This window comes from Rhinatrema bivittatum, chromosome 8 (assembly GCF_901001135.1).
Source record: "Rhinatrema bivittatum chromosome 8, aRhiBiv1.1, whole genome shotgun sequence".
Classification (NCBI taxonomy): Eukaryota; Metazoa; Chordata; class Amphibia; order Gymnophiona; family Rhinatrematidae; genus Rhinatrema; species Rhinatrema bivittatum.
In genome coordinates this window covers 247,251,255-247,267,642 of record NC_042622.1, presented here as the reverse complement: position 1 = coordinate 247,267,642, position 16,388 = coordinate 247,251,255, and the positions used below count along the sequence as shown (strand labels likewise).

General features: G+C 49.3%; 1 protein-coding gene across 1 annotated transcript in view; it reads right to left on the bottom strand.

The window, feature by feature from the left end:
* UPF1 (UPF1 RNA helicase and ATPase) overlaps positions 1–16,388 on the bottom strand; it is a 443,827-nt gene that overhangs the window by 100,331 nt on the left and 327,108 nt on the right. Inside the window, 1 exon segment of the mRNA XM_029614488.1 lies at positions 292–466. Coding sequence (XP_029470348.1) covers positions 292–466 — 175 coding nt within the window.

Genomic DNA, 16,388 nt, shown 5'->3' with positions numbered 1-16,388 from the left:
AGACATCAAGCCTTTTGTTTGGGGCAGGATATTCAGGCAGGACCTTCTTTCAATCTTTCTGTGCGTTGCAAAAAATCTAAAATTAGATGAAAACTGTCTAATACAGTTTGATGCATACCCCACTGCCTGGCATTTTAAATCAGAGAGGTATCCACAAGGAAAAGCATTTTCAGAATTTTATTGCTTAGTGAAGACTGCTAAAGGCAGACTGTTCTAGGCATCAAATATATTTTTTAATAAGCTGCAGTGTTTATCAGATGGTGAGATGCAGGGTGCTTAGTAGTAACTTACTGGATTGATAGTGTTGACAAGTTTACGAGGCTTGCTGAACTGCATTAGGCTTTCCCGGAGGTTATTCAGGGGCCCCTCCACCAGTACCTTCTGTTCCTTGTAGTAGTTCAGCAGATGGTTCCAGAGTGGTTGTTTCGACAGAGCCTTCGGATTTCCCACAATAATTACTCCATACCTACAAAATATCCCCAGCATATTATCACTTTTTGTTTAGAGAGGATGTTGGATATCCTGTTTATTGTATACTGCAGAGGTTCCAAAACCTGTCTTGGAGTACCTCCAGCCAGTCAGGTTTTCAGGATATCCACAGTGAATATGCATGAGATAAAATTTGCATGCTATGGTGCATGCAAATATTTTTCTATAGCATGCAAATGTTGCCTTATGCATATTCATTATGGATATCCTGAAAATCTGATTGGCTGGGGGTACTCCAGGATAGGTTTGGGAACCTCTGGTCTATTGTATTGTAATTTTATAACAATGTGAATATAATTTTTATTGTTCTCCGCACTGCACATTTTCTGTTTGGAAGCTTCCGATTGTAAGTCATTAAATAAATCACTGATGCTAACGAATAGGAATCTACTATAAGAAGTTAAAGCTATAACTCAAGCGCTTCAGTATATGACCTTTTTTCATTTTTCAGCACATCCTGTAGCTTAAAACTTTATATATTGTTTTTGCTCTCCATAAAAAAAAAAAGTTGAAAAAAATCACATTTTGAATATACAACTGAATATAAATCCCATGACTATTAAGAGTGATCATTCAATGCCCTCACAATTGTTTGCGACTGTTTCAACATGGCCAGCAAATTTGTTGCAAGTTTTGTACCCCTTCCATTAGGATAGAGGAAAATAAACTGATACTTCCCATAAGGATGCTTTGAAAAGGTTTTCTATGAAGCCAGAATAATTTGGTGGTGGTGAAAAAATAAAAAGTAAATACTGCACAATGAGACTGCACTGATCAGAATTGTAGGAATAGCCAAGGTTGCTGAAATGCTAAAAAGTTTATTAAAGGTTAGAATTGAGTTTAATTTCTGCCTTCTGGGCTCAATTTACAAGAAATCATATGACTTATTAGCATATATGAGAAAAATTATAATGCCAATTAGGAAAATGTTATGCAAACAAACTCATTGGTGTGTAAGTTAAGAGCTGGTGAGGTTTAACTGAGCATAATGGCTCAGAAGAGCTGAGCTGAAGGTTTACTCTGCATTGTTTGGTAAGCCCTGCTCCTATTATAAGGTATCTTATAATAAAAGATTAAAGATTTTTCTGTTACTAGCTGTTGATATTCAATATTTATTAGCATTGGAGAAATTACTTACCTGATAATTTCGTTTTCCTTAGTGTAGACAGATGGACTCAGGACTAATGGGTATAGTGTACTCCTGCTAGCAGTTGGAGACGGATCAGATTTCAATCTGACGTCAGCCCCTAGTACATATACCCCTGCAGGAAGTGCAGCTCTTCAGTATTCTCCTCGAAAAGCATTGTGGATATATGTGTGACTGACTGATTGATTAACTTAATAATATGATTAACTTAAATAACTTCATAACTTGTTAGAACGTTTAAAACTTGATTAACTTGAACTGGTTGATTGACTATAGCTGGAGACCGCCAGTGTACTCAACCGGAAAGCGTCGACACCCGGCAGGGTGGATGCCCTAGGTAGATGAAAACATGGCTTACCCTTGATTCATTGAAAAAAACCATGTATAACGGCAGCCAAGGGTGGGTTGCTGAGTCCATCTGTCTACACTAAGAAAAACGAAATTATCAGGTAAGTAATTTCTCCATTTCCTAGCGTGTAGCAGATGGACTCAGGACTAATGGGATGTATAAAAGCTACTCCCGAACCGGGTGGGAGGCTGCCCTTGCAAATGCCGTGTCCTCCCAAGCTTCAACATCCAGACGGTAGAATCTGGAGAAGGTGTGAATGGAGGACCATGTCGCCGCCCTGCAGATCTCGGCGGGGGACATTATTCTGGTTTCTGCCCAGGATACTGCCTGGGCTCTGGTAGAATGGGCCTTGACCTGTAGAGGTGGTGGCTTGTCAGCTTCTACGTAGGCCGCTTGATGACTTCCTTGATCCAGCGGGCGATGGTTGCCTGCGAGGCCACTTCCCCTTGCTCTTTCCGCTGTGAAGGACGAAAAGGTGGTCCGTTTTTCGTACGGGTTCGGACATTTCCAGGTATCTGGATAGGAGTCTGCCGATGTTGAGGTGGTGCAGACTACAGGCTTCTTCCGAATTCTTCGAGCCATCCGTCAATGGTAGCGAGATGGTCTGGTTAACGTGGAAGTGCGAGACCACTTTGGGGAGGAAGGAGGGAACCGTGCGTAGGTGGATGGACCCCGGGGTGAGCCTGAGGAACGGGTCACGGCAGGACAGAGCTTGTAGTTCCAATATGCGGCGGGCTGAACACACCGCCAGCAAAAACACAGTCTTTAAGGTTAAGAGGCGGAGGGACAGGCCTCGGAGGAGTCTGAAGGCAGTTCCCGATAGGAAGTCCAAAATGAGATTGAGATTCCACAGAGGTACCGGCCACTTTAGTGGTGGGCAAATGTGTTTGACTCCTTTCAGGAAGCGTGACATGTCCGGGTGAGAGGCCATGCTGTTGCCCTCGCTCTTGGAGCCGTAGCATGACAATGCGGCCACCTGTACCTTGATGGAGTTGAGGGACAGACTCTTCTGTAGTCTGTTCTGTAAGAATTCCAGGATCACGGGAACTGTAAATGAGCGTGGCTTGATGTTGTGGTCTTCGCACCAGGCTTCAAATACTCTCCAGATCCTTATGTACGTTAGTGATGTGGAGAACTTGCGTGCTCGGAGGAGAGTGTCGATTACCACCCCTGAGTATCCGCTCTTTCTCAGGCGAGCCCTCTCAATGGCCAGACCGTAAGAGAGAATTGAGCTGGGTCCTCGTGGAGGATCGGACCTTGTTGTAGCAGGTCCCTGTGGGGGGGCAGGGGTAGGGGGTTCCCTGCCAGCAGTCTTCTCATGTCTGCGTACCAGGGTCTTCTTGGCCAGTCCGGAGCCACCAGAAGAACTAGTCCCTTGTGTAGGTGTATCTTGTGAATAATTGCTCCCAGAAGGGGCCACGGCGGGAAGGTGTATAGTAGAGTCCCCGGGGGCCAGGGCTGTACCAGGGCATCGATCCCTTGGGACTGCGGTTCCCACCTGCGGCTGAAGTATCTGGATACTTGGGCGTTGGATGTTTGCCAGAAGGTCCATGTTCAGTGTCCCCCACCGATCCACTATCATCTTGAAGGCTGCGGACGACAGCCTCCATTCTCCTGGGTCTAGACTTTCCCTGCTGAGGAAGTCTGCTGTAATGTTGTCTTTCCCAGTGATGTGGACGGCGGAGATCTCCTGGAGGTTTGCTTCCGCCCACGCCATAAGGGGGTCTATTTCTAGGGACATCTGTTGGCTTCTGGTTCCCCCCTGCTGGTTGATGTAGGCCACTGTCTTGGCGTTGTCCGACATTACTCTGACTGCTTTGTTTCGAAGTCTGTGGACGAACCGCAGGCAGGCTAGTCTGACTGCTCGCGCTTCTAGGCAGTTGATGTTCCATCCTGCCTCTTCTGTGTTCCACTGCCCTTGGGCGGTTAGCTCCTCGCAGTGTGCTCCCCATCCTCGTAGACTGGCATCTGTGGTGAGTAGAGTCCAGGTTGGGCAGGATAGTTTTGATCCCCAGCTCATGTGGCTGGCCTGCAGCCACCACCGTAGCTGGGTCCGAACTCTGCCCGGAAGTGATAGACATATGGTGTAGTTCTGGGACCATGGGCTCCACCGTGATAGGAGTGAGCGCTGTAGGGGCCTCATGTGGGCTCGCACCCATGGCACAACTTCCAGTGTGGATGCCCTCAGCCCGAGGACTTGCAGGTAATCCCATGCTGTGGGACGAGGATCGTTTGGCAAGGTTTGCAGCCGGTTCCACAATTTTGATCTCCTAGTGGGGGTCAGGCTGACCTTGTCCTCTTTGGTGTCGAATCGGACTCCTAGGTATTCCAGCGACTGTGAGGGCTGTAGGGAACTTTTGTTTGTGTTGACTACCCATCCTAGGCTTTCCAGTAGAGTTATTACTCTGCTGGTTGCTTGGCGGCTTTCCTCCGGTAACTTTGCTCTGATCAGTCAATCGTCTAGGTAAGGGTGAACGAGGATTCCTTCCTTCCTCAGTGTTGCCGCCACCACCACTATTACCTTGGTGAACGTCCAGGGTGCTGTGGCAAGCCCAAAGGGTAGTGCTCGGAACTGGTAGTGACGGTTCAGGGCTTTGAAGCGTAGGTAGCGCTGATGTTCCTGATGAATGGGGATATGCAGGTAAGCCTCTGAAAGATCCAGGGATGTGAGAAACTCTCCTGGTTGTATCGCCCTTATAACGGATCGTAGGGTTTTCATGCGGAAGCGAGGGATCCTGAGGTGGCGTTTGACCGACTTGAGATCCAGGATGGGCCTGAATGTTCCCTCTTTCTTGGGAACGATAAAATAAATGGAATAATGGCCAGTATTTATTTCCTGTGGAGGTACTGGGGTTATGGCCTCGAGGGCCAGTAGCCTGGACAGTGTAGCTTCCACTGCCGCCCTCTTGGAGGGGTCGTGGCAGGGGGACTCCACGTACTTGTCCGGAGGAGTTCGTAGGAAATCCAGGTAGTACCCCTCCAGAATGATGGCTAGGACCCACTTGTCCGAGGTTATGTCGACCGATCTGCGGTAGAATAGGGCTAGTCTGCCCCCTATGGCTTCTTCCCTTGGATGGGTCAGCTGAATCTCATTGTGGGGTGCGGCTGGGGCCCATACTTGAGCTGGCTTCCCTCTTGTTGTGCTTGGTCCGAAAGGACTGGTTCCTGCCCGTAGTGCGGGACGCTTGATAGTTGTTCCTGTAAGGATTGAAGCGCTGCAAACTTCTGCCCCTGGAGAACCTGGGGAAGGGACGCTGGTTTCTCTTCGTCTTATCTTCCGGCAGTCGCAGCAATGGGGACTCACCCCATTTGTCGGCCAGTTTCTCTAGTTCGCTGCCGAACAGGAGGGATCCTTTGAAGGGCATCCTTGTGAGGCGCATTTTGGAAGATGTGTTGGCCGACCAGCTTCGGAGCCAGAGTTGCCTCCTGGCAGCCACCGCAGATGACACTCCTCCGGCTGCTGTGCGCACTAGGTCGAGGCAGCGTCCGCTAGGAATGATACTGCTGGTTCATGTCTTCTCCCGGGGTATTGTTCCTGGTTTGTGATAGGCAGGCACGTGTCACCACGGTACAGCAGGCCGCAATTCATAGAGACATAGCGGCGACGTCAAATGACTGTTTGAGGATGGACTCCAGACGGTCATGTGCATCCTTGAGCGCAGCTCCTCCCTCCACTGGGATAGTGGTGCGCTTAGAGACTGCGCAGACCATGGCATCCACTCTTGGGCATGCAAGATGATCTTTGGTTGCCAGGTCCAGGGGGTACAGGGCTGCCAAGGCTCGTCCCCCTTTGAATGCGGACTCCGGAGCATTCCATTCCAGGTCAATCAGCTGTTGTGCTGCTTGTAACAGAGGGAAATGGCGAGAAGTCTGTCGAAGACCCTCCAGCAGGGGGTTCGGTTTAGGTTCCCCCGACGTTCCTGGGCCCGGGTTAGCGAGCTCCGTCAGACATTGATTGACCAGGTCCGGGAGCTCGTCCTTTGTGAAGAAGCGTCTCATGGTTCGATGAGGCTCTGTCCCCGGGGAGAGCTCCCCCTCTTCTAGGGGTTTGGCTTCCTCCTCAGAGATGTCTGAGTCCCCATAGGTGGGGCTTCTGGGTAATGGGAGCCTGTGCCTAGGTCTTGAAGGGCCCTGGAGTATGTGGGTCCTCCAGTGGAGCATGTGGCTGGTCAGCCAGAGGTTGAGTTTGCATTTGAACAAAGGTGTGAATCCCCTTGAAGAACTCCACCCATGATATGGATGCTGGATCAAAGCCGAGGGGCGCAGGTTCCCTGGGGGTCCCGTCTGTGGGGGGGGTCCCCCTGGCTAGGTCCAGGGTGCCCCCCCTGAGGAGCTAGAACTCTGCCCTGGGTGGGACTGGCCCTGAGCTGGATCTCCCAGGGCCTCCTCGCACTGCGTGCACAGGGCATCAGCCTCCTCGCTTTGTGCGGCTCTGATGTACCATGCTGGGCAGAGGCCTTGCGCTTTAATTTCTGTTCCTGGGGGTGCCAAGGCTGTTGGTGCGTAAATCTTATGCGCTTTGGTGCGCTTAAAATGAGCGTGTAAGTTGTGTGCGCGGCTGTGCCGTAGATATGCGCTCGGCTCTGTGCCTACAAGTTATGCGCGCAAGGATTTATGCGCGCGTAAGTCTATGCGCAAAAGTGCTTTGTGCGCCTGACTCGGAGATGTGCGCTCGGAGGTGAACGGCGCAGCGAGTAGGCCAAGATGGCGACGGTGACCATGCGGGCAATATGGCGACCCCCTCGGAGAGTCTCCACGCAGGCAGACTCTTGGGGCACTCCATGAAGTTAGCATGGGGCACATTTAAAACTAATCGGAGAAAGTTCTTTTTTACTCAACGCACAATTAAACTCTGGAATTTGTTGCCAGAGAATGTGGTTCGTGCAGTTAGTATAGCTGTGTTTAAAAAAGGATTGGATAAGTTCTTGGAGGAGAAGTCCATTACCTGCTATTAAGTTTTCCCGGCGCACTCCAGCTCCCTGCAGCTACCCTCTTCCTCTCCCTGCCGAGGCTCGCGTGGTCGGCGCGGCCCATTCGGGGCGAGAGCCTGCTCACCTACCTCCAGCAAAGGTGAGCCGCGCAGGGGGGGGACAAACAGAGCCAAAACAATACTTAAAAAAAAATCCAAACCGCACGAGGCCCTGAGAGCCTCGCGAGAAGGGAACCGCGCCCCTAAAAGGAACAACGGGCCAATCAGAGGGCGGCAACAGCCCTTTAAATCCCTGGAACTCACCGGCGGCGTTCTTTCCCGGCGCACTCCAGCTCCCTGCAGCTACCCTCTTCCTCTCCCTGCCGAGGCTCGCGCGGTCAGCGCGGCCCATTCGGGGCGAGAGCCTGCTCACCTACCTCCAAGCAAAGGTGAGCCGCGCAGGGGGGGACAAACAGAGCCAAAACAATACTTAAAAAAAAATCCAAACCGCACGAGGCCCTGAGAGCCTCGCGAGAAGGGAACCGCGCCCCTAAAAGGAACAACGGGCCAATCAGAGGGCGGCAACAGCCCTTTAAATACCCGGAACTCACCGGCGGCGTCGCGCGCATGAAGGAGCGCGACCTAAGGGGCCTGCCCCTTAGTGCGCCCCTTGGTGAGCCCCAGGAAATAGAAATAAGGCCCCCTTCAACAGCCTACCTCACCACAACAGAGACACACTAGAATCACAGCCAACATCCTCGCACCCATTCAGCCTCCTGCAACATCCATCCAGCACCCATTCAGCCTCCTGCAACATCCATCCAGCACCCATTCAGCCTCCTGCAACATCCATCCAGCACCCTCCAGCATCAACAGTCATCCATCCAGCACCCATCCAGCCTCCTGCAACATCCATCCAGCACCCTCCAGCATCAACAGTCATCCATCCAGCACCCATTCAGCCTCCTGCAACATCCATCCAGCACCCATTCAGCCTCCTGCAACATCCATCCAGCACCCTCCAGCATCAACAGTCATCCATCCAGCACCCATTCAGCCTCCTGCAACATCCATCCAGCACCCATTCAGCCTCCTGCAACATCCATCCAGCACCCATTCAGCCTCCTGCAACATCCATCCAGCACCCATTCAGCCTCCTGCAACATCCATCCAGCACCCTCCAGCATCAACAGTCATCCATCCAGCACCCATTCAGCCTCCTGCAACATCCATCCAGCACCCATTCAGCCTCCTGCAACATCCATCCAGCACCCATTCAGCCTCCTGCAACATCCATCCAGCACCCATTCAGCCTCCTGCAACATCCATCCAGCACCCATTCAGCCTCCTGCAACATCCATCCAGCACCCTCCAGCATCAACAGTCATCCATCCAGCACCCATCCAGCCTCCTGCAACTTCCATCCAGCACCCTCCAGCATCAACAGTCATCCATCCAGCACCCATTCAGCCTCCTGCAACATCCATCCAGCACCCATTCAGCCTCCTGCAACATCCATCCAGCACCCATTCAGCCTCCTGCAACATCCATCCAGCACCCATTCAGCCTCCTGCAACATCCATCCAGCACCCATCCAGCCTCCTGCAACTTCCATCCAGCACCCTCCAGCATCAACAGTCATCCATCCAGCACCCATCCAGCCTCTGCCAATCTACATCCAGCATCCATCCCGTCATTGATAGCACAACTAGACCACCATGCCACCAGAATTCTCAATCCCTATTCTTCACCGCAGCTTCCGCAACACAGATAAAGCAACAATGCAACCGCAGCCACGCTCCTCCAAAACCCTCATTCCGATCTTACCCACCCCTTTCAGCCAACTACTAGGTCTCTCGCTATTCACCCTAACTCTCTTCAACGCACAATCTATCACTAAGAAAACTCTGATACTCAATGACTATCTCTTAGACAACAAACCGGACATCTGTGCCATAACAGAAACTTGGCTTAAACCAACAGATATAACCCTAATAAATCAACTACCCACACAGATGTACGACTTCTTCTCCCTCCCCCGATTAAAGAAAAGGGGAGGAGGCCTACTGCTAGCAACCAAAAAAGAACTGAGAGCCTCCCAACTCCCAATAAAATCAGACTCAAAATTGGAAATAGGCCTATTCAAAACCAACGAACTCCAAATCCTCTTAGTCTATGCCCCTCCTGGACTCCTAGACGCAGATGCCTCCATCATAATAGAAGTAATTGCAAAACACATAAACCTGGACTCCCCCGCCTTGATCCTAGGAGATTTCAACCTTCATGTCAATAACACCACACTCACAACCAACTGTGAAACCCTCCTCTCCACACTCTCAGCCTTGGGCTTCCAACAGATTATCAATAAGCCCACCCACAAGGCAGGCCACACTCTGGACCTCATTTTCACAAACTCCGGCATCAAGCACTCATCCCATCCCATTTGCACTCCAGTCCCATGGTCAGATCACTCATTAATCTCCGCCACCTTCTTAATGACAGAAACCCACAAGCCTCAATCCCCTCAATCTCCATTCCCTTACAGAAGATCTTGCTCTTCCGATGACCTTAACTTCCACCTGGCTAAAGAACTTCCAAACTTAAACCTTGCAGACCCCAACGCAGCCATATCATCCTGGAGCAATATCACAGAGGAAATAGCAAATAAATTATGTCCTCTTTCAACAAAAATACTCAACCTGAATTCACATAAGAGACAACCATGGTTCACCAAGGACCTACGGAAACTCAAACAAACCCTCAGAAAAAAGGAAAGCCTATGGCGCAAAACCCCTTGTGCCAGTACCCTGTCTACTTACAAATCTGCCCTCAACCATTACAGGAACAACACTCTAAAGGCAAAAAGAGATTTCCACGCTCTCAAGATCCACGACATTATCTTTGACGCAAGAGCCCTCTTCTCCTACGTATCCGAACTAACTCAACCTAACTCTCATTCCTTCCCTAGTGAACAAGCACAAGCTAAAGCAAATGAACTAGCCCTATTTTTCCAAAATAAAATCTCCAATCTCTTAACCCTCCTCCCACCTAACCCCACCCCTCTGACTAACCCCCTACACATCCCTTTCCCTTTTCCCAGGGAACTCCTGTTTCCTCCGTCCCCCACTATAAGGAAACCCACTGATTTGGGTATTTTGCAACATGTCAACAGGAGAGACACAAATTTGACTTTTAGATTTTAGGTTTAGCCTAGATATGCATAATAAACTCCCTGGAGTACTGGGCAGACTCCTCTAGTAGCTGCAGGATGAATATAAAAGTATTTTACTTTTACTGAAATACCTCTGGGTTATTGGGCAGCCTTCCCTAATAGTTGCAGGATAAGTAATTGATTGTGTGAGCCTAGGCATACCCCAGGAACACAGAACTGTTAGCAGAGTTGCTTACCTGTAACAGGTGTTTTCCCAGGACAACAGGATGTGGTCCTCACATATGGGAGACATCATTGATGGAGCCCTCTCACGGAAAAACTTCTGTCAAAGTTTCTAGAAAATTTGACTGGCACACTGAGCATGCCCAGCATGCCATGATCCCTGCAGCCACAGGGGTCTCCCTTCAGTCTCGTTTGTAGCAATAAAAAGTAAGAGCGAAAAATAAAATAAAACGTTTTGGACCCAACTCCGCGGGGTGGCGGGTGGGTTTCGTGAGGACTACATCCTGCTGTCCTTGGATAACACCTATTACAGGTAAGCAACTCTGCTTTATCCCAGGACAAGCAGGATGGTAGTCCTCACATATGGGTGATTAGCAAGCTACAGACTGTCTCATCCTGGAATGGGTCAATGATATGTAACTCGTGCAACAGGCACAAAAACTGAGGTGCCATTGACGAATATGAGGCAGCCTGTATCACAGCAGGCGGTTGTGGAAGGAGTTGGGTATTACACTGGAAAAGCAAAATTGCTTACCTTGTAATAGGTGTTATCCCAGGACAAGCAGGATGCTAGTCCTCACATATGGGTGACATCAGTAATGGAACCCTATGTACGGAAAAACTTCTTTAAAAGTTTCCATGAAACTTTTGACTAGCACCAGAGTGCCTACTGAGCATGCCCAGCATGCTATGATATTCCCTGCCACAGGGGTCTCCCTTCAGTCTGTTTTGTAGCAATTAGCGTTAGCCAAAAATAAAATAATAAAACGTATCGGACCCAACTCCGCGGGGTGGCGGGTGGGTTTCGTGAGGACTACATCCTGCTGTCCTGGGATAACACCTATTACAAGGTATGCAATTTTGCTTTATCCCAGGACAAGCAGGATGCTAGTCCTCACATATGGGTGATTAGCAAGCTAGAGGCTGAGTCATTTGGGATTGAGGCAACAGTGAAGTATTGTTGTTGAAATGAATCAGCCGAAGATCACAGCAGGTGGATGTAGAAGGAGTTGGGATTACACTGGAAACAAGTTCTTTAAGACGGATTGTCCGTAGGCTGAATCTTGTCTTCCTTCTTTGTCTAAACAATAGTGAGCTGCAAACGTGTGAAGAGAACTCCATGTTGCTGCTTTACAAATGTCCAGAATAGGTACAGAACAAAGGTGTGCTACCGAGGTTGACATTGCTCTGACTGAATGTGCTTTTACTCGCCCTGGTAGAGTAAGGCCTGCTTTCTCATAACAAAACTGTATGCAATCTGCTAGCCAGTTTGACAAAGTATGTTTTCCCACTGCTTTACCTGATTTGTTTGGATCATAAGATACAAATAGTTGACTGGATTTCCTTTGGACTGTAGTGCGGTTTAAATAGAAGGATAGCGCACGTTTACAGTCCAAGGTATGTAAGGCTCTTTCTCCCTGCTAAGAGTGAGGCCTTGGAAAGAATGTTGGTAAAACTATAGATTGGTTCAAGTGGAATTCCGTGACTACTTTTGGAAGGAATTTAGGATGAGTACGGAGGACCACCCTGTCATGTAGGAACTTTGTAAAAGGTTCGTATGTGACAAGTGCTTGTAGTTCACTGACTCTTCTAGCTGATGTAATGGCTATGAGGAATACAGTTTTCCATGTAAGAAATTTAAGGTCGCAGGTGTCTATGGGTTCGAATGGGGAACGCATGAGCCTGGTTAATACTACGTTTAGGTCCCATTGTATACTTGGGGATGAACTGGAGGTTTAAGGTGAGTTAAACCTTTCATAAATTTACTGACGAGAGGCTGTGTAGAGATAGGTGCGTCTCCCAGCTTGTTATGGTAAGTTGAGATTGCACTCAAATGTACTCTTACAGATGAAGTCTGAAGACCAGAATCTGAAAGATGGTATAGGTAATCTAGTAGTGAGGAAGTGGGGCAAGTGAAAGGATCTATAGATTTCTGAGTGCACCACAAAGTAAACCGTTTCCATTTGTAGGAATAATTCTTTCTAGTGGAAGGTTTACGTGAAGCTATCAGCACTTGAGATATAGTGGTTGGAAGGTTGAGTGGTTGTAAGATCAAGCTTTCAACATCCTTGCTGTCAGGGATAGGGTTTGAAGGTTGGGATGGCGCAACCGACCCGGATCCTGAGTTATGAGATTGGGAGCTACTCCCAGGCGAATGGGATTCCTAACTGAGAGGTCTAGCAGTGTAGGAAACCATACTTGTCGAGGCCAGATGGGGCTATGAGTATCATGGTCCCTTTGTCCTGTTGCAGCTTCACTAGAGTTTTGGTTATGAGTGGTATTGGTGGATACGCATATAACAGGCCTGAGTTCCAATGGCGAGCAAAAGCGTCCTTTGGTAGGCTGTTCTCCTGTCGTAGCAGGGAGCAGTAATTGTTCACTTTGTAGTTCAGAGGGGACGCAAAGAGATCTATTGTTGGTTGACCCCAGCGTTGAAAGATCTTGGTTGCTGTCGCTGGATCCAAGAACCATTCGTGTGGTTGGAACTGACGACTAAGGCGATCGGCTATTATGTTGCGGATGCCTGCTATGTAAGTGGCCCATAGAAGAACTGAGTGTGCTAGGGCCCAGTCCCAAATCTGTGCTGCTTCTTGGCAAAGGAGGTAGGAACCTGTTCCCCCTTGTTTGTTGATGTACCACATGGCTACTGTGATGTCTGTCTGAATCAGAACAGTCTTGTGTGAAAGGCAGTCCTTGAACGCATGTAGCGCATAACGTATAGCTCGAAGCTCTAGGAAGTTTATTTGAAAAGAGGCTTCGGCTGTTGTCCACGTCCCCTGGGTCTTCAGATGACCAATGTGCGCTCCCCAGCCTAAGATGGATGCATCTGTAGTTAATGTTGCTTGCGGAATTGGATGCTGAAAGGGCAGACCTTTGAGCAAGTTGTTCATTGATGTCCACCAAAGGAGGGAGGAACGCAGTTCCTGCGTTATCTGAATGCGAGTGGACAATGGTTGAATGGCTTGAATCCACTGAGATTTGAGTGTCCATTGCACTAGTCGCATGGTCAATCTGGCCATGGTAGTGACGTGAACTGTGGAGGCCATGTGTCCGAGTAGGGTGAGGCACTGATGAGCTGTGACCAGAGATTGACTTCGGAGAGAGTGTGCCAGGAGAATAAGTGTTTGAGCCCAGTCTCTTGGTAGAAAAGCTCCTGCTATGACGGTGTTTAGATCTGCACCTATGAAGTGTAACAGGTGAGATGGTGTGAATTGGGATTTCTGGTAGTTGATGAGAAATCCCAAGGAGTGAAGCAAGTTGACTGTGAGCTTGAGGGAGTTGAGAGTCCCTTCTTGTGTCTGACTCCTGATGAGCCAATCGTCCAGATAAGGGAATATATGCACCCTTTGTTTGTGAAGATGTGCCACCGCTACTGCCAGACACTTTGTGAACACTTGAGGTGCTGAGGCTAGGCCGAATGGGAGCACTCGGTATTGAAAGTGTTGTCCTTCGACCAGAAATCGCAAACACTGTCGATGAGGAGGAAAGATGGGAATGTGAGCGTAGGCGTCTTGAAGATCCAGAGAGTAGAGCCAATCCCCTCTTTGAAGAAGAGATAGCATGGTGCCTAATGATACCATCCTGAATTTCTCTTTTTTTAGAAATTTGTTGAGATTTCTGAGATCTAGGATGGGACGGAGGCCTCCGGTTTTCTTTGGAATGAGGAAATACCAGGAGTAGAATCCTCTGCCCTGCTGAGGCCCGGGAACTGGTTCTATGGCCCTGGCTCTCAGAAGGGTGGATAATTCTGCTTGTAGGAGTTTGGAATGTGGTTCACTGTCCAAGATGAGATAAGTGGAATTTCTTCTGGTACAGTGAGAAAATCCAATCGGTAGCCTTGAGCTGTTATGGAAAGTACCCATTGGTCTGTGGTTATGGAGGTCCAGGTGTGATGGAAAAAGGTTACACGACCTCCTACCGGGAGGTGTGGGAGTGGGTTGGCTGCTGCTCTCTGATTTCTTTCAAAAACCTGATGTTGAGGCAGTTTGAGGAGGAGGTTGAGGCCCTGCAGGCCTTTGCCTAGCCTGCGGACGCTGAGCTGGGCGAGATGGTCTTGCCAGAATTGATGGGGGATGGTAGCGGCGTTGGCGGTAGTAAGGGAGCCTTATATCCCTTCTAGGAGGTCTTCTGACCGGGGGTTGAGTGTCCTGAGGCAGTAAGGAGAGTAGCTTGAGTGTCTCCGTGTGATCTTTAATAGTTGCAACTGCTTCTTTAACCTTGTCACCAAACAGGTTATCCCCCAAACAGGGAAAGTCGGCTAGTCTCTCCTGTACTTCTGGCCGGAGATCGGATGCCTTAAGCCAGGCCCATCTACGTGCTGTTATTCCAGAAGCCGAGAGACGTGCTGCAGTTTCAAAACTGTCATAGGTAGCTCTGACTTCATGTTTGCCTGCCTCTAGGCCTTTATGAACCAGTTGATGGAAGGGTTCCTGATATTTTTTTTTTTTTTTTTTTTTAATTACTTTTATATACCGGCATTTGATCTCAATTGAGATATCACACCGGTTTACATTCAGGTACTGTAGGTATTTTTCTATCCCCAGAGGGCTTACAATCTAAGTTTTTGTACCTGAGGCAATGAAGGGTAAAGTGACTTGCCCAAGGTCACAAGGAGCGACAGCTGGACTCGAACCCTGGTCTCCTGGTTCATAGTCCACTGCTCTAACACTAGGCTATTCCTCCTCCCTTTAATATTAATTTAATATTAATTTAATTTAATATTGATCAGGAAGTGTGAGTACCAGGTCCTGGACTTGTTTCCAAAGATTTCTTTGGTACTGGTTCATAAACAGTTGGTAAGATGCAATCCGGGATACCAACATAGAGCCTTGGAAAACTTTACGGCCCAAGTTGTCCATGAACCTGTTTGTCTTTTCCAGATGGTGTAGATGCATGAGACTTCAATCTTTTAGCCTTTTTCTGGGCCGATTCCACTACCACTGACTGGTGAGGTAGCTGGGTCTTTTGAAATCCAGGGATTGGTTGGACTAAATAGGTGGCGTCTGACCTTTTATTCACCGCTGCCAGTGAACCAGGATGTTCCCATATTCAGTACATGAGTTCTTGTAAAACCTCATGTACTGGCACAGCCAAAATCTCCTTGGGAGGATCTACGAATTGTAGGACTTCCAGTGTCTTTTGTCTGGAATCCACCTCTGCATGCAACTGGAAAGGAATGGTGTCCGCCATGTCCTTCACAAAGTTTGAGAAAGATAAATCTTCAGGAGGAGACTTTCTACGGTCCTCAGGAGGAGATGGTTCAGACAGTAAGTCTTCTTCTGAGGAGTACTCCGAGTCTGTATCTGTGCCTGTATCTTTTGGGGACCTCAGTGTAATTGGCGCCAGCGGTGTCTCTCTCGGCCTCGATGGTAGTAAAGGGGACCGAGGCTGATGAGGCCTGGGAACTCCTGAGGGTCCTGGAACAGGTTCTTCATTGATATCTCTGGGTTTCTGAGATTGCATTGAGCAAAGTGTCCAGTTTATTCATCAGTGGTTGAAGAACCGTGAATTCCGAAGATGGCACCGATGGAGTCACCGGTGGAATCGGTGAAGGCATCGGGCGCGGCATCGAGGGCATCGGCTGCGGAATCGATGGCTGTACCGGCATCGATGGCGATGGATCCGAAGGCATCGGAGCTGGTGTCGATGGCGACATCAGTGTCTATGGCTGGCATGGTATCGCACAGAGGAGAGCTTGTTGCACCGCTTGACGGATGTACTCGTCAAGTTCCGCCCGCAGAGCTGATGGTATCAGAGCAGCTATGGGAGGAGGAGGCGATGGCGATACCGATACCTCCTCAGAGCCCTGAGGAGGTATGGTGCCCAGCACCGATAGCGGTGGGGATCGCCCTGGTATCGTAGGCCTCGGAGCCTCCGCGCTCGTCCGAGCTTTCTTAGCAGAGGCTGCATCCTTCGATGGCTCAGCGGGCACCGGTTCGATGGCGTGCTGGCGTCGATGCCGATGCCAATGCTTCTCTTTATGTTTTCGCTGCCAGAGGTGGACGCCTTCGACTATGGCGAGGGGGAGGGAGTAGAAGCTTCTCCTGCCTCACCTGGAAGTCGTCGTTTCAGTACAACTTGCCGTATCGATCCAGACGGC